The sequence below is a fragment of the Malurus melanocephalus genome, unplaced genomic scaffold (assembly GCF_030028575.1).
Source record: "Malurus melanocephalus ecotype Western Australia unplaced genomic scaffold, MMel_1.1 scaffold_6, whole genome shotgun sequence".
NCBI lineage: Eukaryota > Metazoa > Chordata > Aves > Passeriformes > Maluridae > Malurus > Malurus melanocephalus.
In genome coordinates, this window is record NW_026623238.1 from 715,752 (window position 1) to 741,012 (window position 25,261).

The 25,261-nt window shown below is 36.6% G+C and overlaps 1 protein-coding gene across 1 annotated transcript in view; it reads right to left on the minus strand.

The window, feature by feature from the left end:
• ASAP2 (ArfGAP with SH3 domain, ankyrin repeat and PH domain 2) overlaps positions 1-25,261 on the minus strand; it is an 83,980-nt gene that overhangs the window by 56,647 nt on the left and 2,072 nt on the right. Inside the window, exons 2-3 of the mRNA XM_057371568.1 lie at positions 8,056-8,128; positions 4,052-4,197 (exon numbers count right to left, since the gene is read on the minus strand). Coding sequence (XP_057227551.1) covers positions 4,052-4,197; positions 8,056-8,128 — 219 coding nt within the window. The remainder of the gene's footprint in view (positions 1-4,051; positions 4,198-8,055; positions 8,129-25,261) is intronic.

Below are 25,261 nucleotides of genomic sequence, written 5' to 3' on the forward strand. Positions count from 1 at the left end.
CAAATATTGTTTTTTAAAATCTTAGTCCGAACGTAGAAAATTCTGGGCATAAATTTCACAAGTTCATTATATAATACAGGCAAGATATTTCCTTCAGTTTTGCTGTTACCTTTTTACAGTTAAGTAAATTTTCTTTCTTCTTACATTTAAAAAACTAAGTAAAACAAAAGCATATGGTCAAAAAATATCATTACTATTCTTCCATTTTTTCTTACTAAAAAACCGAGGATTATTAATAGCAAATAGAATCCTTTACTCCCAGCTACCTTTCACAAAGAGGAATATTAGATCCACTCCTCTCAATCCAGCCTATTTCATTAGCTTTAAATCTTTATATAACTGAARAAGGAAATGAAAAAGAGTATATAGAATAACAAATACAAAAAATGGTATTTGTTAAATAGCTACATCATCTTCACAGATGAAACCCCTTTTCAAGGAGTGCTGACAAAGATGCACAACCAGATTTTATTTCTTCCCAGTGTAGCAATTTAATAGGATTTAAAGGAGAAAATATTTAAAGCGCAAACATATTGCAGTGAACCTTGTCCCAACATTTTTCATACTAAGACTCACACCTTTATCCCTTGGCACTATATTTAAGAAGACAGAGTAATTAAMACTGTAAGTGAGTGCAATACACAACTAACCTACCAGGGAACTCCTGCTACTCCAGTGGGTGCTCCCATTCCACTAGGAATCAATAACAAGGTTGCCATCAAGRTGCAATATTGTACTTGCCACAAAAGGTAGTATGTTACTTCTGAAAATGGCCTAGTATTTTCAGATCTTTCACTACCAAAAAGACAAACGGATTGCTTAATCTTCTTAAAGAACTGAAGTTGAAGAAAAAGTTGTAAGTTGATATTAGAGCTATGGGAAAATAATTATAGAGGATATATCACAAAGTGATCCAAATAATGCAAACTGGKTTAGAATGGCTAAAATGAGTAGTTACAAGGATCTCACACACAGTAAATAGCAATTCATTAGTTGAAGCTCTATTTATAAATCACTTCAAAAGAGAAGAAAAMCTACAAATGTTAGGGGACTTTTGAGTTTTATGCACTATTTTAAAGTGCAAACATAAAAGTAGCATAGGAAACTTACAAAAACCTCAAGACCTAAACTTTAACTTGAACAGTTTACAGGTTTTTTAATTAAAAACAAAAACACTTCAGCTGTTACTGAAATACTGTAAAACACTAATGCCTAGCAAAGCCCATAAAAACTTCAAAGTCTTTTGGGAAACTTTTAAAATTGTTAGGAAAAACAGGCACCTAAAACTCCTGTTAAAGCAGAACAACTTTATAATGGCTTTCCTCTACCTTACCTTACAAGTTTAAAGAAAATCTTTTTGCAGAAGCACTTTAGAGCTACAGCTCTAAATGCCATCCAGGCCAAGACCTGACAGAACACATCAGCTTCTAGAAACAAAAAGTAAAATATATGACAAAGCAAAACTTGACAGTAGCCCTAAAGCTTTGCCAGTGTTAATAGCTTTGGCATCTGTTCCAGTCTGAACATGTCCTCTCACTTTCTTGCACATTCTTCATTCACTTCWGTTGAAATCTTCTGCGGAAATTCAGAACCCTGTGAAACTCCAGAGAKAGATCTATTTAAAGAGTACCTTTCAGAATGCTTTTTTAACAGCAGCAGGTTGCATGGCTCTGGCTACATTTTTTATGAAAATATTTACAACCAAAACATGTGGAGTGCTACAAGGAAACTCCAGAGGAGAGGAATGTTTTTAATGTCAATATGTTGAAAGCATTCAGAGTTGGACACGTCACATCACTGAGAATGCACATATGGCTACAACTTAAACAAAATACACCCCTATTTCTAATTACTGTACAAGACATTTTACACTGGTCAATACCCTTTTAACCTCTTACAAAACTCAACCTCAATCAGAGAACTTATGAACAGATTTTCGAAGTGACCAGCTATTAAAAATTTATTCTAATGSCATTAACTTCTATTAGACAAAGCTATATAAATCTATAATTTTTCACAATTCTATATTTCTTGTTCATAAATATTTGCAAGCGATAATGAAGTTCACATCATTTTTCATATCTATTTCTTTCTGGAGGAAACTATTTTCCTAGTGAGACACCAAATTAAAAGACTAATAGATTTCCTTTGCTAGTCAGGAGAAAACAAAAAGCTTAAAACCTCAACACTATGAAGCATATTAGGAAGAAACAGAGCTTTACAGAAACTTGCTCTTCACCAGACAGTATGAAAGAGAGAAGGTGCCTATGCTATTGCAATATTAAAAAAAATTACATCCATGACTATGCAACATTACTCTTCATTTAAAAAACAGAGAAAATCAGAACTACTAACTGAGAAAAACTAAAAACTTAGCTACTGTCTCGAGACATATCCTCTTCYTATACACACAAACTGAAGAAAAAGCACATAGCTACTACTGAAAAAAAAATTACACAGCCAAAGGAACTACTAATAGTCCTTGGAGAAGACRCACAAAACACTTAGGTGGATAACAAAAGGTAACAAAAACATGCATTCCAAATTCCTATAGATATTCATTTTGGTGTTTTTCCCTTTCCAAAGTGTGGAAAAAGAATTATTCTTTTCAGAAACATTTTGCAAAATTAGTAATTTATAGTTTTAAGAGAATAAATAGCAAAGATTTTTGGTAAAACAGCAACACCTTCTAGCTTTTAGAAGTATTCTTGAAATGTAATACATTAAAAGGCTTTTCTGAGGAGGGGGTGTAGCTTTTAGCAGATTGCTTTTTAAAACCACCTAAACATCACATTTCCCAAATCCATTTGCCTAATGAATTCACCATACTGCAAATTAATATATGATAGAGAGGGGTTTTAGTCAACAGAAGGTATCAATTAGAAGACCCATTTCATTTTCCCTTCCATAGGAGATGCCTGCTTCTGTATGAGAGACTTGGGATAACAGACTCACACTGAATCAGGATTCTTCTTCTGATACATAATCTCAGACAATAGTTGTACATCCAGAAAATTTCAAATCAATATGACCAATATTTCATTGCTGATAAATACATTTGGGACTGTATTAATCAATATTATGATTGGGTAAAAAGAGAAGACAGCATCAGAGAGTGAATGGAACTGCACTAAATCCCATCAGCTGGAAACATTCCCCAAAGAAGTGATTATGACCAGCTGGCTGCAAACTACAGACATTTGGTCTAGACTCACAAAAGCATTTGATGTGTCTCCATGCCACTGATTTCAGCAGACACAGACTTTTAAATGCTCCTGGGAATCTGGGTCATTTCCCCTTCCTAGCCCCTGGTATAAGAGTTCTGTGAATTCAAGTAAATTTAGGAATTAAGATAGGGGAAGTCTCTAGCTAGGAGGATGCAATCAGAATCTGCCCTTTTTAATGTGAAACTGAGGCTCAAAATTCTCCATTTATAATTAAAAATCCCATTCTTCCATTTGGCTCCATCCCATTTGGCTCACCAGAGTGCTTTTCAGACTTACTGGCTTCAGCTCTAGGATTGGTCCCCAATGGGCGCTACTGTTGTTATAGCATTTTGTTTGATTTTATTTCCCTGACTCACTTCCCTGAGAAGAACCAATGTTCTCTTCCAGGGCCATTAAAATCTCCCTTTACAAATACAAATGGAAAGTAGGAAAAAGTAAAGTAAAACATCATGATCACACAGTAAATCAAGTTGGGTTTTGCTGGTTTCACAATTTTAAAGTAAATTGACATGAGTGTTTTATAATTCCTGTTATAACTACTTTATTGTTGGAAGCTCTTAGAAGTGAGAAGTGTTGGAAGAGGGGATTTTGTTATGTTTGTGTTTTGTAGTGGTTTTTTYCTGATTTCTTTGGTTTGGGTTGAGTTTTGGCTTTTGCAAGAGGAAAGCCTAGGACATGAGATATTTTCAGRAGCTGAGAATTTTTTAAGAACAGTGGTTGCTAAAACACAAATTGTCTTCAATATGAAGAGCTGTTATAATTCTGAAATACAGCCTTTGTCATGGCTTCAAAATTTCAACATGTTTTTCTTAAATAATTCTTACCAAATTTTTGAAGAGTGCAGTTAATTCCTTTGTAAACACAGAAAATTTTAAAAACGCTGTTCCCAAATCTGGGTCATCCCTGCAAACACAGTTGCCACCAAACTTCTCCAGTGCTTGTGTATACTGTTCTTCATTTTCCACGTGAGCTTCAAAAAGAGCAAAACATGAAGATATCATCAGTAGATAAAAGGTTATTAAAATCACAATTGAGRGTTTTTTTAAAAAGAAAAAAATTCAGAGTGATTGCTAAAAATGTTTGCTCGATACAAAAMCCAGTTATTATTTACATTTTAACATTGATATGCCAGAAATATGAGACACCTCACTAATTCTGGTTTGTATGCACCTACCCACATGTTGTACAAATGACAATGTGCCATCAAGACAAGACAAACACCTGACACTCCAGAAAGACCCACATTACTTCTGCACCACAGCGGACACCACATAACAACTCCCAACCCCTATAATGAACTTTCAGATTTTAGAGTCTTTTATCAACACTTTCTTATTATAACTGTCTGCTGTTACGCTTTACTGAACAAAGAAACAGAAGAGATAAAGTGTGCTGGGGGAGTCTTGGATCTCTACAACAGAAGGCAATAGATCAAATAAGACTCTCAGATCATCTTAGGAAAAAGGAATACAAACTACATTACAGAGGACACAACCATATCTATGTTAGCTCTCTGATTCAGGRCAGTGGTGGGGACCTGAAGCAAATCCTAGCAATCTGCATTTACTACAGGCCAGGTCAGTTCTGAAAGCAGCTCTAATTCATGACAACCAGAATCCTTTCTGAGACAAACAAAACCAGAAGCTCTGCCCTAGAAGTCATCCTGTGGTCCTGGGATACACCAGTGCAAATCTCATCCAGCATACACCTAACACCAGTGTTCAGAAGCTTTGAGCTGCATGTATTGGGGAGTTATTCAGCGCAGGAAACCAGAGGATATCTACTCATAAGTTCATCTGATTCAAATATAAAGGAAATCTGAGAGGCCTCAGTCTTAACTACTTTGCCCAAGTGATTTACTCCTAGGTCACCAGGTTACTTGCCTGTATAGACAGGCATAAAAAGTCCCTTTGTCAAAAGCCAATTTCACCTGTGGAATAAACCAGAAAGTTTTTCTTAACCCAAGTTTTGACCATGCCAAGTTTGAGCATGTGGACAAAGAGCACTAAGTTAACACCTGAGAAAGTTAACGTCGCCTGTTTCTTTTCTAGCTGTAAACAATTTCTAAAGCTTCAAAGCAAGTCAGGGAAAAAAAAAACCTCCACTCCCTAGAAAATTAATTATGCATTAATAAGAACAAAGACTGTCTCGGTCATTACATGAGACTAGCATAAACCCTGAAGATTATTTAGAGAGGATTAATCTGTTCAAACAAGCAATGATCCAGTTTCATTTCAAGCCCATTTGTACACATCAACACATTTAATATTCAAAGGATTTTTGATACAATGTCCTTTCCCCAAATTTCTATGAATTAGTTATACAACCTGTTCAATAAACTTGTCATGCTCCAGACTAAAAGCAAGCCTGTCTGTTCATGTGTCCTATCTGGACAGCCATKCAAGAACTTTGTTTCTCTCTAATTTCCAATACATGAAACTAAAACCTAGGCAACAGTGGTGTAATACCATGTAATTAAAGACTGACACAATGTACACGCAGAACTGAAGTTACACAAACAGTATTAATTCTAGAAGTCTTTAACTTCAGCACTTAAATTTGCAGCCTGTGACAATTTGCAGATAGCTAATAAATTTTAAAAGTGAGTACTAGCTCTGAAATTTACCTATATTCCTCAGCATCAACAGCAAGAGCTGAGCACTCAGTAAAATTTTTGCTGTAGGATGAAGCAAGGATGTTCAACTAACCCTAATACTGTTGTGTGATACATACACACCTGAGTAAGCTTTCAATAAATTCGCACAAACAAAAACAAGGATGTGGCAGGTCACAACTCCCATAGATCTCACATCTACCCAGTAAGGTGTGTTATTTCCATACTGCTTTCTGCATTCTTGCTGCTTTCTGCATCCAGTTTAGYTTACGTGAACCCAGGCAGGAGAAGAGGCCACAATTCCTAAAGCAAAAAGAGAAAGCTGCCCCTGCATGAAAGCAAGGTGAAAAGGTTGCTACCATTAAGTGTTATGATTAGATGTACAACCAGTAGCTGAGGCATACTGACTTTTCACCTTAGGGAACAAGCACAGCATGCATTCCACAGCATCCCTAAGAGCCTTCTATTCCCCAGCATCCTAAGGAGTGTTATTCTGGATTCTGAGACATTCCCCAGAACACTGATGGTGCTGCTTATTGCAGCAATACTATTAACTGAGCTGGTGCTCCCCAAGTGCTTCTGAAGAAGACACATCTATTTTTCCCATGGAACCCTCCAAAATACTCTTCCTCTCCTATGCTTTTTTTCCTGAGGGATTTTAAAAGTTTCTCTACAAACAAAATGTATGAAATCTATCAAAAAAGGAAACTTGATCCAGGTTTGAGGGTTTAGAGGCTTTCTTGAAATAAGAATCCAAGCTATGKACAAATTGGGAGTCACTATGTAATCCTCAATAACAGTTTGTAAACTCTCGCATTAAAAAAGAAAGACGAAACGTATATTTAAAAAGAAAGACGAAATGTATATTTAGTATTTGGGAGCCTATATTAAAAATCCAGTCACTGTGCTCTTATGAGTGTAGGACCATGGGGTTTGTTTTGTCAAACTCCAAGTGCTAGTGTTAGTAATGTTTCTGCTGGTGGAAGGGAAATGCCTCCAAACCTTTCCTGTCAAGACTGGGTGGCAGAAAAAATTTAAAACGTGGATAAGGTACTGATTTTATGCTAAGACTAGTGATTTGCTACAATGCTCTAACACATGCTCTGATTACGAGGCATAGTCTAGCACTATASAATAAGATTTAAAAAAACCCAAACAGCCAAACAGAAAAAGCCAACCAAAAAAAAGAAGGAAGGATACCAAATCAATGAAACAGCTCCTGATGAATGTTAAACTGGACCCTCCACAATCCAAAGGAAACTGCTTCATTATATTTGAYCACAAGGAACTTCCTTTCAATTTGCTGAGAATTACAACACCACAGCAGTTCTTGCTCCAACCTTGTATCTGAACACCAACATGGCCACAAGTTCTGTCAGATATTGATGGCTCTCCAAAGTTGACAGGCCTATTTTGCATTTAATATAGGTTTGTTAGCTCTAATGGCTATGAACTGTACAGTGAGAACAAAAGCCAACCAAATWCTTTTCTTATCCACAAAAACAAATGCTGTTTCTTATTCACAAAATGCTGCTGATCCACAAAAACAAAAGATTCCATTATTTTTTTTGAAGAAGATAAACATACACTACTACAAGAGACTGGCACACATTTAAAAATGCACGCAGCAATAGTTTTGTATTTTATTCATCATTATAAGAAAAATACCTGATTTTTTAYATTGTGACAATAAAAAGTTGCAGCTCATCAGCTCTCTCTTGTCATGAGGTTCTCAACACACATAACTGGAAGCCACGAGGGAGGGTGAGGTTTCAAACAGGAGTAGAACTGATGTAGCTTCTTATTGCTGCCGAAGAGTAATTTCATCCCTTCTACAGGCTCATCTCTTGATGACACACATGACCCTGCCACTTCAGGTGCTCACCTAATCCCAATTAAGTTGATCTCCCTGCATATGCAGCTTTATACAAGCTTAAAATCTCATCTAGGGATCTGCAAAGCAGSAGGGGTGACAGAAGGAGCAGGTAGCCCAGACCCAGTGGAAAGAGGAAAGCACAGCTTCACCACTTGCTACCACTATGGCAGCGAGAGAGGTTCAGCTACCCTAAAACATCTCATCCTTTCTGAGCTCAAGATCAAGCAGCTAGTTCCTTTCTCTTAGAGCTACCCATATAACTCTTTCTGAATCAGTACATCTGACTGCTTAAATCTTCCAGTTTCACCAATATAAACTAACAGGAATTATGTACTTACCCAGACCAGATAAGTTTATGGCTTTGACAGATTTCTTCATTTTATAGAGAACAGTTCGGTCAACATCCAGAGCCTAAAAAAAGATAAAAACATGTAATAGGGGATTGTCCTCTAGCAAAATTCTGCCCTGGAAACCTGCTGTAATTATAAGTATTATATTAGTTAACTTTATTTCTGTATTTAATATATTACTTGTTATTTGCTTCCATCCCCATCCATACAACCTGCATTATCTCCTTGCCCAAAAAAAATCCTCCATCTTTGGCTGGTGACCAACATCATGTAAACTCAGCAGGAAACTAATTACACAATATCATATTTCCATGTTAAATTATTAAAGAAGCTTAAAACAGTTTTCACCCATCATATGTTCTGACACTGCTGAAGAAAYAGTCAATATCACTTGCTCAGGCATAATATTAAAAATGGAATTTAATTTCAGTTTTCCTGGATAATTTAGTTAATTGCACTGCCAACTATATGAACTTYCTCACTGCTATACTGAACAAAATAAATTACATGACTTTCAAATATCTTTTACACAGTTTAACACCAGGCAAAACTCTCCCCAACACTACGTAAAAATCAAGTTAAATCTTGCTCAGAATGCTCAACTTATAATCAATTTGTTTCAAAGAAAGAATCAGAAGCAGGCAACCACTTTGCTTACCAAAGTGAAATATGAGCAGACTCAAAATCATAGAATTGTTCCAGAAGGGAGAAGCAGAATTATGGTYATACAAATTCTTTWAAAAAAARAAAWWGTGAAACTTTGAGAAAATATGTTCCAGAGWTGGTGGTGTCTTTAGACTCCACTAAAGAACAATGCTGTGCAAATTGTATTATGCCAAGAGCTGTTTATTATGATACATGATAAAGAAAGAAAATGCAAATTGGTTCCAGTTTTCATTCAAAACATTTCAATGAATTGCAACAGCTATACAAATGACCTTCCATTGTTTYATTGTTGATCATTTGTGTAAGAGACCCAATGCAGAAAAGTAGCCCCTAGGAGTCTATCCAATTAGTTTTAACATAGTGAATGCAAACAGAAATATTAGCTCCCCCCTGACTTTGAGAGTATTCTAAAACTTAATCTATTTAGACCACAGCCAGACAAAATCTTTACAGCATTCCAACCAATTCAGATAATGCCATAACATTAATGTYACAGTGTCATGGCACTGCTGTATCCATTGGAGGTTTTACATGCAAACATATTAGCAGGAGAAGAGCAGAGACCATTTCACCTGGAATTCTGAAGTACAGAGTAAGGCGAAAAATAAAACAATTTAAGAGAGCCCATAAGAGCCATGCCAGCTCTGTTAACCCTCTTCAGCAATTTGAATTCTATCTACTACAATAAATCTGTATCTACTGTGATCTCCAAGGTTAGATTAGTCACCTGTTTGGATTGGAGTCAACTACCTCATTGCACATTTGGTGATTTCTAAAAATAACCTCAGAAAAGCACCCCCTGATCAGCTGACTACAGAGGAATGATAATTTCATTGATGACTGTATCAAAGGGCAATCATCTTCTTGGAGGACCAAGTGAATGGTCTCCACCTATAAGCATTACAAGCAACACTCCAAAGAGAAGGCTGACCACCAGAGACTTAAAACTTTCAAATTCAATTCTCAGCTATATCTTAGATTTGTGTGTATAGCTGGGAAAATGTTTAAATTCTGCACCTTAGTTTGGGGGGCAGATAATTCTTAAGGAAGTACTGGAAGGATAAATGCATAGGATTAATTACTGTTATCAGGGATCCAGACASATCTATGGATTCATAAAATCCTCTGGCCCAAGACTGCCTCAGTCAGAAAGCATAAACTCCCAGTAAGGAAAAAAACTCAAATCCTCAACCAAAGTTATAATTTTTGGTTTGAAACTTCTCTCAACCAACTTCCACTTTTGCTGGGATCAGGCAGTAGAGGAAAAAACCCACAAGGCACAGCCTAGCCAAGGTCCCACAGAAATGGTAGCCACTGTCCCTAATACACCAGTGAGAACTCAAGCATCAAMCCATTTCAGACAGCTGGTCCACATAAAAATTCAAAACAAAGGGTAACAGGGAAAATACCCCACAGACAGTACCAAGGACAACACAACAAGCAAAACATAAAACCTTAATGTGTTGAAACTGTACCGGTGAGGCTTTCTTGGGTTCTCCCTTCATCCCTGCCTATCTTTTCAGCTGTGTCAGTGCAAAGGTGTACCCGAACCTGAACAAGCTGTGACTAGAAATTGGGGGTAAGAAACTAGTTCTGGAAAGCTTTCTGAACAGGAAATAAAGGACAACATATATCTAAGAATTTTAAGAGGGACCTGGATACATTTATGAAATATAATTACTATGTTTYCAATTGTAAGAAAATGAGAGTCGCTTCTGTAGGAGGTTTTGTCTATTCCTCCCTTCCTCYGTGCAATCTTTTCATAGTGTGTAATATTTAAGAACAGCTATGTATGCCTACAACTAATGAGCAAAATACTGAAAAGCTCTGCATCTTTAAAACTGTATTTCAGTCTTGCTTACAGACCAAAAAATAGAAGGACTTTGTTTAATTGAATAGCATTGGTGTTTATTCACATCTAGTTTTCAAAGGAATAATTTCAGGATAAAACTTGAAAATGGCAGGACCTTGTCTGTCCTGCTGTTCTTCGTATTTCCTTATCCTTTTCTTTGTCCACACCTTAGCACTAGGAAATCAGTTTAAATCCAGCTGTAGCTTTATTATACTTCACATTTCTGTTTGTTTCATAAATACACACCCACTATACCAATGCACAYACTTGCACTAAAATGCACCCCAATTCAACTCCTTTGTGCATTCTCTGCAGTGTCAGAAGCAGGGAATTTTAAAACGGCTTCAGATGTTGCATATTCTAGCATTTCTTTTTATTCACTTAAAATGCCCAGTAAACTCCTGAACAAGAAGAAAAGTGACCGTGTCTTTCATATGCTGGGATCATTTTGTCCTCTCATGTAATATTTCTAGTTTTGCCTCAAAAACTTCTATTGTAAGACTGCTTATTTTAGCRTTTGTTTCAGCACAACTGAGTCTATGAGGCCATATAAATAATTTTTTTAGTCCCACTCAGTTTCTACTGATGAGCACTAAGACTTCTCTATTGCTAAAAACAGTAAATATAGCTTTGCTTTAAGGGAGGAAAGGAAACAAATTCTCTACAGCACAAAAGAAAAGAAGTCACATTACAGTGGAAGTGGTGTTACACATGTGAACTGAAACAGAAACTCGAAAGCGACCGCCCTGAGTGTGTCCTTGTCAGTGCAATCTTTTTCCAAATAGATTATTTATGTCATTTGCTAATTTACTTTTATGTGATTTTTTTTATGTCAATCTGATGAAACAATTTTTAAGGTAAACTATTCTTTAGTCAGAAGTATATGAGGGAGGGGAACAGGCAAACCAAAATAAATAAAAGAAAATGCAGATTTTCAAAGAAACACAAGAGAGAAGACTCAAGCTACCAGTGATAAGTAGCAAAGCTTTTTTCCACATGTAGGAWCAAGGTCCAGTTTCACTTGCCAAAGGCTAATTTCCATTTTCGCTGCTTCAAAGGTTTCTACTCTGAACAGTAAAATGTGTCAACTAATTAGAACCAAATCCATCTTACCAGGAAGAAATCAGAGATTACTGACACATCCTGAAATGTTATTTTCCTGAAATGCAGCATACTCTGTATGCTACAATCTAAATAATAATAATAATAACAATAACAATAATAATAATAACAATAACAATAATAATAGTGCTGTCTGTTTCACATTGCCTAGAAAGATTTAAGCCCATCAGGATATACAATTTTCAAACATTTAATTGTGTTGCTTCCTGCCCCACCCCCCAAAAAAAAACAGAAAAGAAAAAAAATTAGCATCAATCCCCAAATCTATATTGTCTAAATATATGTGTGCAATATATATGGTTGGCACAAAGATGAATGTGTTATTTGCTCTTTTCAGTGGAGAGAAGAGAAACTGTTCTGTTATTAGCATATTTAACTGAGGGAGGAAAAAAAGCAGGAAGCCAGAAACTTAGAAARTGAATATCCCAGAGATGATTTTAGCACCTTTTACAGTACCAAAGGGTACAGGAAAAACCGGGGCAGTAGCAGTACAAGTGGAGAGCATAAGCCCCAGGCTTTAGTGCTTCATTAAACATCTTTCATACCAAACTTATAGCAGAAGTCTGGGTCTTTATGCAAGTGTCCTCACACCAGTGTCTTTTTCCTTTGTAGCCCAGAAAATAATTATTTATCTGTGAAAGAACACAAAACCAGCCATACTGGATCAGATTAACACTCCATTAAACCTGATATCCTCTATCAGGAGTAGCCAACAGCAGATGTTCGGGGCAGCAAGCAAAGAAAAGCACGTACACATCCTTCCCCAGGATAATCTCCCATTTTCCAGTAATGAGTTTAAAAACAAAAGACTGAGAGACTCTCAATCAGAAACACCACATAACCCAACAGGCTATTCTCAAGAGAAACAAGAAGCCCAAGTTTTCTAATTCCAGACAAGGGAAAGAAAAGAACTAAACCCAACAGCTTACCATGGGAAATAGTGACAGAGGAAGAGGAAGGAGTTGGCCCTCATCTTTATTTTGCATTTAAAACAGTTCAAAATTTCTAACACATTCCTTCCTTCTTACCCACAGCAGCTTCCCTTTGGAAAGCCTAATAGTAACTATTTCACATTTTCAGCTATTTGGAAGGGATTTTGCTGAAAATATTCATAGAACTGCATCTGAATTTGAGGAAAGGCTCAAGGTTACCATTTTGTAAAATAAAAAGTCCATTGGAACAACAACAATAAATGCTTGGAAGTACTGCTAAAGCAGTAACAAAATTTGGGGAAATAAATCTACATGTCATTTGAAAAATAATCCTGGAGCCAGGAACCTGTGATCTTCCCTACATTGAATATCTAACTGACAAATATATTTTAAAAAAAAATAAAAAAAAAACTGACAAATATATTTTAAAAAAAAATAAAATTACAACACACTGACACTTGATCCACAATACATAGTTATCTTAATATTATTCCTTTAAAACAAAATCAGATCTCACCCTCAATTTTAGCTATTTGCTTTAGAACATCAGGCTGCTCAACAGCCATAAATCCTGTACTTCATCCACTCCAGTATTTCAGAATAAGCAATAATGCCAAAGGCTGTTGCAGATGCTGAACACATAAAGGAACATCCTTCCCAAAAACAAAAGGGCACAGGAAGAAACTTGGTCAGTTAAGGAAGAGAGAGGCAATCAAGCAGGCATTGTAGAGACAGCAGAACAAGAATTGGCTCTTGTGCCTCACTGGGCTGGTCTTATTTAAAAGTGAACAACAGCAAGTTTTTTATACTTGTATCCAGGAAGCACAATAGTTTGGCTTTTCTGGTGTATCCTTACAAGCAATCTGATATTTGCTGTAATTAATCCTTGCTGACTCAAAAGATCAGAGGTACCCACAAACATTCTGTCTCAGTTTGTTATATTTCTACTAGAAATGAACTGTCAACACCGCCRACTTCAATCCACTTTTCTCTTACAAAGGGTGGTAAAAAAGATCCCTAAATTATGTTATCCCCTCCAGAATCCTCTTTCCATTCTCCTTCTGTTATGTAATTTCCTCCTTCAATGTATTAGTTTTTTTTCTAAATTGTGTCCAGTTTCCTTCCACCGATCACCTGGCACATTCATGGAAAGACTGATACAACGGGTGGAAAAAAAACGCTCACAGTCATAGTCTGAGGCAAGACATTGTAGCTTCTGAGTGTATCCTTGAACAACAGTAATTTTAAAAACTTTAATTCGGGGCAATTACTTTACTTGGAGTATGCATGTGAAAAATTACAGTAGCTATGACAGTTAATTTGTATAAATGAGCTCTTTGGTGTGAGATCTGTCTGCTGAAGAGAYGGAAGGTACAGAGACAGACCTGCAATAAAAAGGACAGAATCATTTCTGAAAGGTCCCTCTCCACAAAAGCATTACTTTTCCAGCATCACGGTTTGTGGTTCTTGTGGGCCCAATGCCAAGGCAATCTTTTTAAACAAGCACTGGTATATTTGGCAGAAGAATGTAGTAAACTATTGAGTTAAGGATATGCATGGTGGAAAAGAGTAATACCACTGCTTTGGGAAATTAATACTTGAAAGTGCAAGGTAATTCTACTGCAAAGGTACAAGACAGGAGAATCTGGCATTACTCTATGTTGTGTATAGACCTGAGCATGATGATTTTGTAAAATGAATTTATTAAAACAAAGAAGGGATGCCTAAAAACCAGAATTCTCTAACAGACTACTTCTATTAGAAGAGAAATCCCAAATCAGAGGTTCAGAGCTATAAAATTTTGCTAAATGAGWTACTAAGTCACTAAATGAGACTGTTTCACACAACACAAAACAGGTGCTGTATCTGTGTATTAATTGATTTCYACAGGCTTTCCTCACTACAAAAAGTTAGAAATGCAACAGATATATAACTGGGAGACAGACATCAAGCATTTCTGTGAAATAAAATCCCTTGCTTAAGAGAAAGAACGGAAGAAACTTATGCCAACTATTTCTCCAGAACACATCCACCTCCTGCATTAACCTATTTTTACACTGAGAAATTCATTTTCCTTCTTCAAAGCAGCTATCTGCTCTCAAAGACAAGATGACTGGACTTTAAATACAGATCTCATAAGTRATGTAATAGATTATGCACTTACCCTTTACAGTGATTCATTTTTAAACAGAAAGTGTGTTAATAAAACTCCCTCATTTCATATTTAATTGTTTTTTCTCAGCTGCAGTAGCCAATTCTTGACCTCCATCTCCATTTATTTAATACTACTTGCTTCACATCCTAAGATATATAAAATAAAGTAGTATASGCAATAGGATTAAAGATCCAGTGATTATTGTCTTAAATGGAGGAGTAAACTTTACCAACCCTTTACCCATGTCAAAAYTCTCTGGTCCTTGCCCTGCAAGTGACTTTTCTCTAGCTTCATGTTTTTGCATTTCTGTCTGGTGTCAGCATCCATMAAAGCCGTTCATGGTTTGGAGTCCAGCTGTTAGAAGAGGCTGATCCTTACCCTGTATCATCCAACAGCATTATGATGAGATAGGCTGATGGGATTTTCCTTTTGCAGGTTTTTCAATTCCGTAACTCTTTTCTCTAGTATTACATTTTTTTATGTTTATCAGAGCCAACAAGAATTAACCTTTGCAGAACATAATGCTCTTTTATTCTGCATATGAGAAGCTTTCTGAAAAGAGAATTTTTAGTTATTTATGGGAGCAATTAACAAATTAAAACACTTTCCAGATACTCAAAAAAGGTCACATATTAATGGCCTAAACTGGTACTTGTAGTCTTCAAAATCTCTACTTCAACCAGGCAAACACCCCTGTTACAATCTGTAAAACAAGAAGAAACCAAACAGTGAAGTTTTCCCCTATGTATGATGTATTTACTCTATGCTAAAAATGAAAACCTTGGCAGTGTGCACAGATCAACTGGATGTCATAAATTGACCTTTCCCCATCCAACACTCTTTTGACGTTTTCTTTATCTTCTTTATGTATCCAATAATTCTAGGGACAACAAGCCTAGAAAAGAGKCTACAGCAACATAGTGCAATCAAACTTCAGTCTTAATAGGCCTCTGAGAGCTTCTTGACAGAAATAAATAATAAATCAATGTCACTAAATCTTCCGGCAGACACATACAAGGTATCCATTCTGAAAGGGAATAGAAGGCACACAAACTCTGTAGTTTGTGACACACCTTGAAACTCTTAGGACACCATATTCCCACAATAAAGAATGGCAGAGATATCTAGAGGGGACTTCAGGAGAGTAAGASAAATCACCTCAAATGAACCAACCATTGCTAGGCAAATACAGAACCAGCTGTCAAAATAAGATTCATCAGAGGTAAAGAAGCACATAGGACATCATCTCACTATTATTAGAGATTAAATTTCATAAAATTTATGAACAGAATCTACCTAAAATCCTAATGGTATATTAATTACCCATAAAACCCATGTCAAATGGTAAAACTAATTTTCTCTTGAAACACTACAAAATTATTTCTGTTCKATAGTGGCTTCAGCCTGTGATTTGCTCTCCAACCTCTCTGTAATTCACTATACCTTTGAAAATCTCTSCACGATCTCTCAGTATCAACACACTTTTACCCATTGAAAAGCCGCTGCATGATGATATAATTAACAGCAGCTAATGCCAATATAAGATTTGCAACTTATGGCAATCAAACATTGAATAACATCATTATCTTCCTCTTCTTTTGTTAAACGGAACAAAGAAATTGTACTTATTTCATTTTGTTGACACTTTGTCATGCTGTAGCTATCTGTAAAGAGCTTGTTGTATAAATGCATAAACATAATATTCCATGAAGTTCCATTTGGGAATTTGTTTTTTAATGAAAGAATGCATCTGAATTGTTATATGTTGTCATTCGTTTTAGGGGCCCAACACAGAAATCACAGGACACTATTACAGTCTTGAAAGCAATGATCTTAAATTCTACTGGAATTGCAGCAGCTTAAAGTATAACTAAAACTAACAGTTCAGGCACTCTTGTCACTAGAGACAGCTGCCTCAAAGTGAAAGTGAGCCTTAAGTGATGTGATTATTAGTGTACGAAACAGTAGGTATATAATACCCATTTACATAGTATTGATACACTATATATAAATAAATATATAAATATATATAAATAAAAGCTTTATCCCCAGAGTGGACTTTGCCAAAATAATTAGAGAGTTCATGCCATGGAAGGTATCTATAAAATGGAACAGACATTACTTCCCTCTATCATCAAGTGGGAAGTTGGGATCCATCATTGGGAAGGTAAATTCATACACAGCTGTTACCTAAGATAAAACACTTCCTAAGAGAAAGTATTTCTGCATTTCAAATTGAAGYGATTTAGAACACAGAAGCATGTCCAGGACTATTAGAACTTTTGTTGTTCTTAAAYGAAATTGGAAACAGCTACTGAATCAGCTGATTGAAGCTGAAAAGACAAATGCTTCAATCTATATAACCAAGCACCATGTGTCCTTGCACCAGCATCACATCCATATGGCCTGGGGGACAGGGAAGGCAGTGGCAAACATGACCACTSCATCCCTAGAACAGCCTGGGCTGGAAATACTTACACAAAAAGCTTGTCATCTACAACCAGACCATTTAAGCAACAGAAGAGAGTGAACTAAGTAGAAGAATGAATGAAACCAAACAAAAAGCAGCTTACAAAATATTTACTACTTTGTTGCTTCTCCAATGCTATTCTCATCAGCACAATTCTCAAGCATCTAGTCTACATGGAGCTCACASTGCAGGAGGACTCTGCTGGCATTTTTTCTATTGTTGTGGAACATATACCTACAGTGCTGGAAAATAAACAAATTATTAAAAACATGTACTTTACAAGACTCTATACTGCATGTTTTGCACGTGACTACAGAGCAGGGGTCCTGTGTTTGTAAGCACTAAGGAAATTTCTACTCCTATTGCAACAGCCAAACAGTAATCCTGTTTGATTGAAGTCCCCTAAAATRAGTACTAATGCATTTGTTTTTGAGTTGACTTCCCTAGAATACAGCCTAARTTACCTTGAAACTGCATATTCTAGGAAAGAAATCTTTCATTAACAATGAAGAGAAATTATAAAACATGAGAATATAATCCGTAAGAATGTCCACATCCTTTCACTACTCTTTTCCCTTCCTAAATGCCTTTTGAATGTAGAACAAAGCTTTCATGAATGTGAAAGTAATTTGTTCAGCTCTAATCACTTCAGCTGTTTTGATGTATCTACACACATACTTAGCATAATGCCTAGACAGAATTATAGATTTCAGACTAGAACTACATTGATAATCTGATCTTTAATCAGGGATAGCTGAGGGGTCCACAAACAGCAGATGGTTCTACMCACCACACTGCTTCAAGATAACAAGGAGTAGAGTTTCAGCCTTCTCTCTCAGTTCTCTATTTCTTCTTTATTTAACAAGTCAGATGCTACAAATTATACTAAAGCTTCTTTCATGTTAACTTTTACAGCCACCTCTTAAAGAATATATTCCAAAGAAATACACTTCACTGAACAGTATGTCACTTACATAGTAAATATTTTTGTGAAGCAGAGTTCACACACACAAAGAAGCAAATTTTTCAAATTCTGTCCAACACCTACTCACTTGAAAACAAAGCCTACTACTTGAGATGAAAAGTACTGAATCACACTGCCCAAGCTAATTTCCTGCAATGCAGCACTGCTCGTAAGAAAAAGTCTATTCAGTTACAATACTGTATCTTGGTTCCTCCATCAATAAATTCTCCCTCATAAGGTAAATTATTTTCTCTTTCCAAATAAAACTGAGATATCCMTAATATCTCATACAGTTTGCACAATTCTTAGTATTACATCCCATTTTCTGGGGAACATACAGAACCCTTCTTCCACTCCTAAACTACACAGCTGGATGCAGTTAAGAAATCATCATTATTTCCTGTCCTCCACCTCTACCCCTTCCCTATATTCCTGCCTGCCTCCTTGCTCTACTGATCCTTTTCACATCAGCCCTGCCCCCATGATCTCAGCCCTGTGTTTTCATCCTACTTCCTGTGTGAACACTGCCACGCTCCCTCTTCCTTTGCAATTCCTGYTAATTCCAATTCCTCTGAACTTCCTCAGACTTTTGATGCATTTCCTTATCCCCTCCTTAATGCTTCTGCCCAAGTGGCAGCTCCTGACCTTTCAATTCCTCATATGCCCTCACAGTACTTCTGCTTCTGGATAACTCTCTCATCTCTCAGTTCGTTTTTAATTAAAATTTCCTTTTCTTATTTTTCATGTTACCTCAAATATTTCAGGTGCCCATTACTTGTGAGTCTTCCTTTCCTTGTGCTACCATTTTTTGTTGCTTCCCAGCCAAATTTATTTGATCACTTAATTCCTAGATTGATGTAGACTTCAGAAAAGAAGTCTAGATTTAGCCCAAATAAAGGAAGCTTATGGTCACCTTGATCACAGAAAATCTCAACTCTAATACCAAAACTCTTTGAGCTTATATCTACATTCCCACCAAGAGCAGCTACACACAGTAAGCATTTTGCACATAGAAGAGCTTAAGCTTTGTGCTAGCCAAGGTGAGACTGTATGGGGAARAGGCTACCAAAAAAAACCAGGAAAAGTCCTGCCATCGATTTGAAATAAAGTTAATAGCTACAAACTTCAGACTTCTGCTTGTCCCACWACTAGAACTACATTTTCCAGTTAAGCTGAAGAAAAAAAAAAATCTGTCTCAGTTAAAATGATCAAAGGAGAGGTTTTAATGTTACATGAAACCTGGGTGTAACCACCTCGTACAGCTTTGCAAGTATGATTCTCAATAATTTTGTTTTCCATAAGCAACTTCCAGCATTGATGAAAGAGTAAACAAGGAGACACACAATTTCTCCTAATGTGAATCTCTTGTACAYTTGACCATGCTACAAATGTGAAAGTACTGTCATCTTGCATAGCAATGGTAATTGCTGTAAATCCATGTTTAGAGTGTTTTTCAAGCATTTCAGGAAGCAGGAGGGGAACCAGTTACTCGCCTGCCTCTCCTATGAATGTCTAATATGTCTGTCCAGGAATACTTGCAATCTTTGAGCAAGAACACCTCTCCCCAGTTTAACAGTTATGGCCTGAATTTCTGTACTCATTGCAGTAATTTTTTTAGATGCAAATATTTCTCCTCTTCTTTCCATCCCTGCTTTTTTAACCCTCTGTGCTACATGAGGTATCATCCTAGTCTTCAGAGGATTTGTCAGAAGTATTTACTACTTACCATCTTAGTTCTTTCAGAATCCTGGGAAATAGGTTAACCAGCCCCAARGAACTGAGTTCTTTAAACCTACAATTTTGTTTGTTCCCTTGTTTACTTGAATCCTACCCTTACTATCCATTCTACCTTCTCCCACAATTTGAGCTCAAAAATTGCAGCAGAGCACTTGTTTAGATTTGGCAATACCTATATTGTCTTTAATACCACTGCATTCTTACTGCATATTGTATCTTCTTTTTCTCCTCACAACTCTATGTGCTTAAGAGTGTTTTTGTTTTCTTTGCTGCCTCATCATTCCTAAAGAAACCTGATCTTTGCAAATTTGTCTTTTAACTCTACACATATTCTGTAATACAAAATTTTTCTCTAAATACCTGACTTTTTCTTCCATGTCTGATTGGCTTAGATAATTGTGCCATTCTTCCTGGAGTGTTTCAAGTCTGTAGATTTTCCCATAATTTTGCCCTTTCCTGGGATATTTAATGAATGTTTTACAGGCTTTAGTACATAAACTCTTCAGTTCTATCAACTTCACCAGCTCTCAGCTTAATTACTTTCCCCCTAAGTATACATATGTSTGTGTGTTGTATTTTGCTTTYAGTATATAATTAATTTCTTTGTTTTGCTTTTAGYATATAATTAATTCAGCCMCAGWTATTCAACAAACAATTCACTTGTTTTCACAACATCCACTTGATTCCTGTCTTTAAATCAGTGATTATCACATTAGCCTCTCCTGCTTCTGYTTCCTTGTGTAAAAGTCAGCATCTTGGCTTGCCATCACAGATGCCTGACCACAACATGGCTTCTTTCCTCTCTAGCAACTTCACAAAGAATATAACATTTATTTGGAGACAGCAAGGACTGAGAAGAAGTGACAGCTCTTGCCACTGGCCTATCCATGAGAGACATTTCATCTTAGCATGAAGCCCACCTGAGCTCCAGCCATTGCTCCAGTACCTTGGACAGGGCTGGGCCAAGGCACGGACCTCCAGAGTGGCGAGACAAAGCACCCATAATCACTGAGCAAARGAGTTCCAAGAAATTAAGGGAGATAAGGAGATTGCAAACAATTAGAAAGCATAGAGAAGTTTGATACCCAAGACAAGAGAGGGAAGAGTTAACTTAAAAAAGGCTAGACCCAACTTTTGTGGAGCTTTAGGTGGAAAATTTGTGGGAAAATGGGACTGGCTGTGGGCTGTCAAGAGTGAGGCTCAGAAGGTGCAGTGCAGGAGTTTACACAGGGAATGGCTGCATGTAACACATACACATATATACACATATGGAAGGTGGAAATTATAAAAATATAATAGATTTAAGAGCTGAACTAAGTGTTTAATAATCACTATTCTAATGCATATGACAAAAAAGAAAGCACTTCACAGTGCACCAAGTTTTCTTGCATTTCTTCACCTGTATTCATCAGCCATGTCCCTTGACATGGGGAATGCAAGCACTTTGGAGCAGGGATTAGGCTTTTGTCCTGTGACTTTGCAATGTCTGTCAGAATAAAGGCCCCACCTTTATCTAACATTACTGCAGATTATGGTCCATAGAAAACAACATGAAGATAAGAAGAGGAAGTGAAGGTGGGTTAAACCTAAGCAGAAGTAGCCATTTTCTACATTACTCTCTTCTAGCATCAGCATGAAGTACACTAGATTCAGGTAAATTCAGGTAAGACGGGTCTGGAAAATACAGCAACACTATGGAAAAATCAAAATGCAAACCCCGTAATTAGTAAAATACTTCCGAAAGGTATATATTTTTCATTTATTCTCCTTGAAGGAATGGGGACAGTTGGTAATATGAAGCAGATGCATCACCAAATGCACTGAGATAAGGTGTACAGAAATCTATTTACATCGTTTGACATTGTTTTGACTGCATGCTGACTTCAAAGGTTTAAGGTTTAAACTATTTGAAAATATGCACAAAGCTTCAGCTGAAGCTCCAGTTTAGCTCCTGTATTTCTGCAATTTTCATCCTCTATATTCCTCAAAAAAAAAAATTAATTCCCACACTCCTTTTGAAATCATCATGCCTTTTGTGTTGTAATGACTTTTCCAGAAACCTCTTTGGATGCTGATGACAGAGAAACATGATTCCAGAAAGGAAGCAGAAGTGGAACACAAAAAATGTTTTAAACATGTATTTATGGAAGTGTATTTAGTTATGAGGTAAGAAAAGTGTGCAAATATGTTCTTCTGTACAGCGTGCTATAGTAGCATACAGATAAATTTTATTTAAAATAAATATAAAAAAAACAGTAGTAAATTTCTCAAAATGCACTAGAATATATGACATTTCCTACTGCTTCTCAAACTACATAAAAATACCCTCTTCATGTAATTTTTAAACACAAGGCACAATCATCAACTAGAGGAAAAGAGAATCCAGATTTATAAATGTAGAGAGCAAAAAGTAAACATACAGGTGAATCCAYGTGTCCAGGCTCATATTCCCCCACCCTGCTAAGCTGTTATTACATCTCACCCTTGTTACCTTTGCAGAACCAAAATGCAGAGGAGCATATTACAGAATTTTACCACACAAGGAATCAAACACAATAAGCATAGATCCCTTACACCTCTCCAAGTCAGCTGAAAACTTTGGATTGCCTTAGGTGGAAGATGTTGCCATTTCTGATAGGAAATAGTTGTGTTACAAATGACAGGGAGGAAGAAAAGGATTTGATACTGAAATKACATGTTCCATTCATAGGAGTGGTAATTTTTCAAAAAAGTGTGTTAAAGTGTAAAATAACAGAATTACTGAGATATAACAATCATGGAATGGGACGTACAAAACAAAAGCAAGTAGACATCTGAAATTACAAGTTATGCCCTTAACATTATTTTCTCAGTTTTTATAAAAATTCCCTGAGAGTGATTTTTAAATAGATTGTAAACAAATTGACATCTGTTTCCAGAGAACTAACATCATCTTTGGTACCATTATGCTGTTTCTTCTGGTTGAACACTTTACATATTTCCAACGCATGTTTGTCCTGTCTACTTCTGAGAACACATTTATTCCAGTGGGAAGTGCCACTGTGCTGTGGAGGTGTTCCAGTAACCTATTAAACTTCTCCCAATGATTCCATTCTCCTCTATTCATAGGGAAATCTATGCATGCAGTGAAGTTTCAGTAAGAGGGTAAACTTTGTACCTGAAGTCCTGACTTAGATGGAAATGTGCTCAGCACAGAGACTGTCTGCTACTCTCTGTTTAYATATTAAGCCTGTACAACAGCTCCCTGTCCTACTTACCTGGTCCAGCACCAGACCCCAATAAACAGTCAGAACAGAAATATGGGCTTCAGTTCCGGTCTTTATTGTAAAACTTAAGCCATGCTTCAAAAAAAAAGTGGCACAATTAGATTCTGGTCATTCTTTAAACTGATTTCTAAAAATCTTCAAAATTATCACAGCTACTAGGACCACTCTGCAGGTTTCATTACAGTTTAGGGACTATTTTATTTAACTTACAGCATATAAAAAAAGAGAGAAGTTTGTGTTCTAAGTAACAGCTGTACTAAAAGCAGATTTTTAAGCATTTATGGCTTAGGAATGGTCCCCACAAATTTTTGGATCCTGTGACCTTTAATASAAACAGACAACTAAAAAAGCTGCAGTTGTCAGACCAGATTACTGATTTCAAGCAACCCCTCCCCCAATCATGTGACCATGCTCTGCTCTCCATCAATTAAAACTTGTTTAATCTTAGTCACTATCACACAYGTAAAGATTAAACAGTAATCTGTGAAGGCCTATGACATATTGTTCACTTGTAATTTTGTTTCAGAAGAAGCTAAAGATTTCCAACATTTTGCTAAGCAACATCCTAATCTGAGAACAATGCAGAAATTATATGATTCCTTTTCCTTTGAAATCACTTTGTGTTCCACAAGCATGCCTTTCCTAATCCCTTTTCCACTACTGAGAGCAAAGAAACAGATTCAGCAAAGAATCAGATTCTCTTTCTGTAAGTGTTTGAACAGGCACCAGTTCCCAAACTGCAATGCAGGCATTTCTGGTGATCTCAAAAGCCATGACTACACTGTAGTGAGTGTCTATAATCACATAAAACAATAAAACTAAAAGTCTTTTCAACTGATACTAAGAATCAACCATATTGTGAAACCGACAGAGGTCAGTTAAACCAAGTTATGATTTAAGGCAATACCACTGTCCACAGACATATAAATAAATTATACACTTTTAATTGTCCAGCATCTTATTGATTTCCTCATTTAACAAGCCTCTTCCGCTCCATGGAAAGCTTCATTAACGAAACCTTTAARACACTATTAGATACCTTCTAATTAACTAAGACAGAATTAGAAAACTAGTATTCAGCAATATTAAGTGCAAAAGACATCCCAGTGTGATGTGAAAACATGTGTGTGTTTGCTAGAGTTGAGCTCAGGCTAACAAGCCTCAGTAGCCTCCCCACTCCTGTGCTTCTGCACTGCCACCACAGCTCCCAAGGGAGTGCCAGACCTGGGAGGCTGGAGCTTGCTTCATGCAGRCAGTTGTATACTCCATTCCAGAATCAGACTTTTTGGGAATAACAGTAAAGACACATCCTCTAAGTACCAGTATTMACCACGATTTAATAAATATATACAATAGCCTGGGAAGCCCAAATGTATATTCAGTTAATAAACCAGCTCTTACAGTCACTTGTTCAAATCAATGCACACACAAAGTCAGCAGTCAGCTAGTTTCAGCTTATCATTCAACTATTAACTGCTTTGAGTAACACACTCCCTCAATCATACGCAGCCAGACTTCCTAGTTTCCAGAACTACAATGCCTGCTGCAGGAGAGCGGTGTGCTCTGGAAACCAATGCTTCACAGTACCTGTGTCACTGGATATGCACAGGTTCTTTGTACCCCCTGTACATTTTCAGCTGCATTCTTTAATAAGCTTTAGTTAATAACAAACTGATAAACTACTTCTTGCCCAGCCTTCCAGAAAAAAGGTGCTGAGCCCTGACTTCTCTATTGCACAATTTATACACAGCTTTTTATCCAAGGATCACATTTAACCTGAAAAACCAGGCACGTCATGCTCAAGCACCTGAGTATTTCCAAACCAAAGAAGTCCAAGACTGAAAAGAGATTTCACCATTTTGAAACGATGAAAATGTGTTTKTTATTCTTGACAAATCACAGAGAAAAAGATTCAGTAGTCATTTTAACACATGCTTTCAGACAGCAGCACAAACAGGCAGCAACTGCTGATATTTTGCCAGAAGTGCAGATAGATCAATACTATTAACAACTACTGCCTGTCTCTGCAA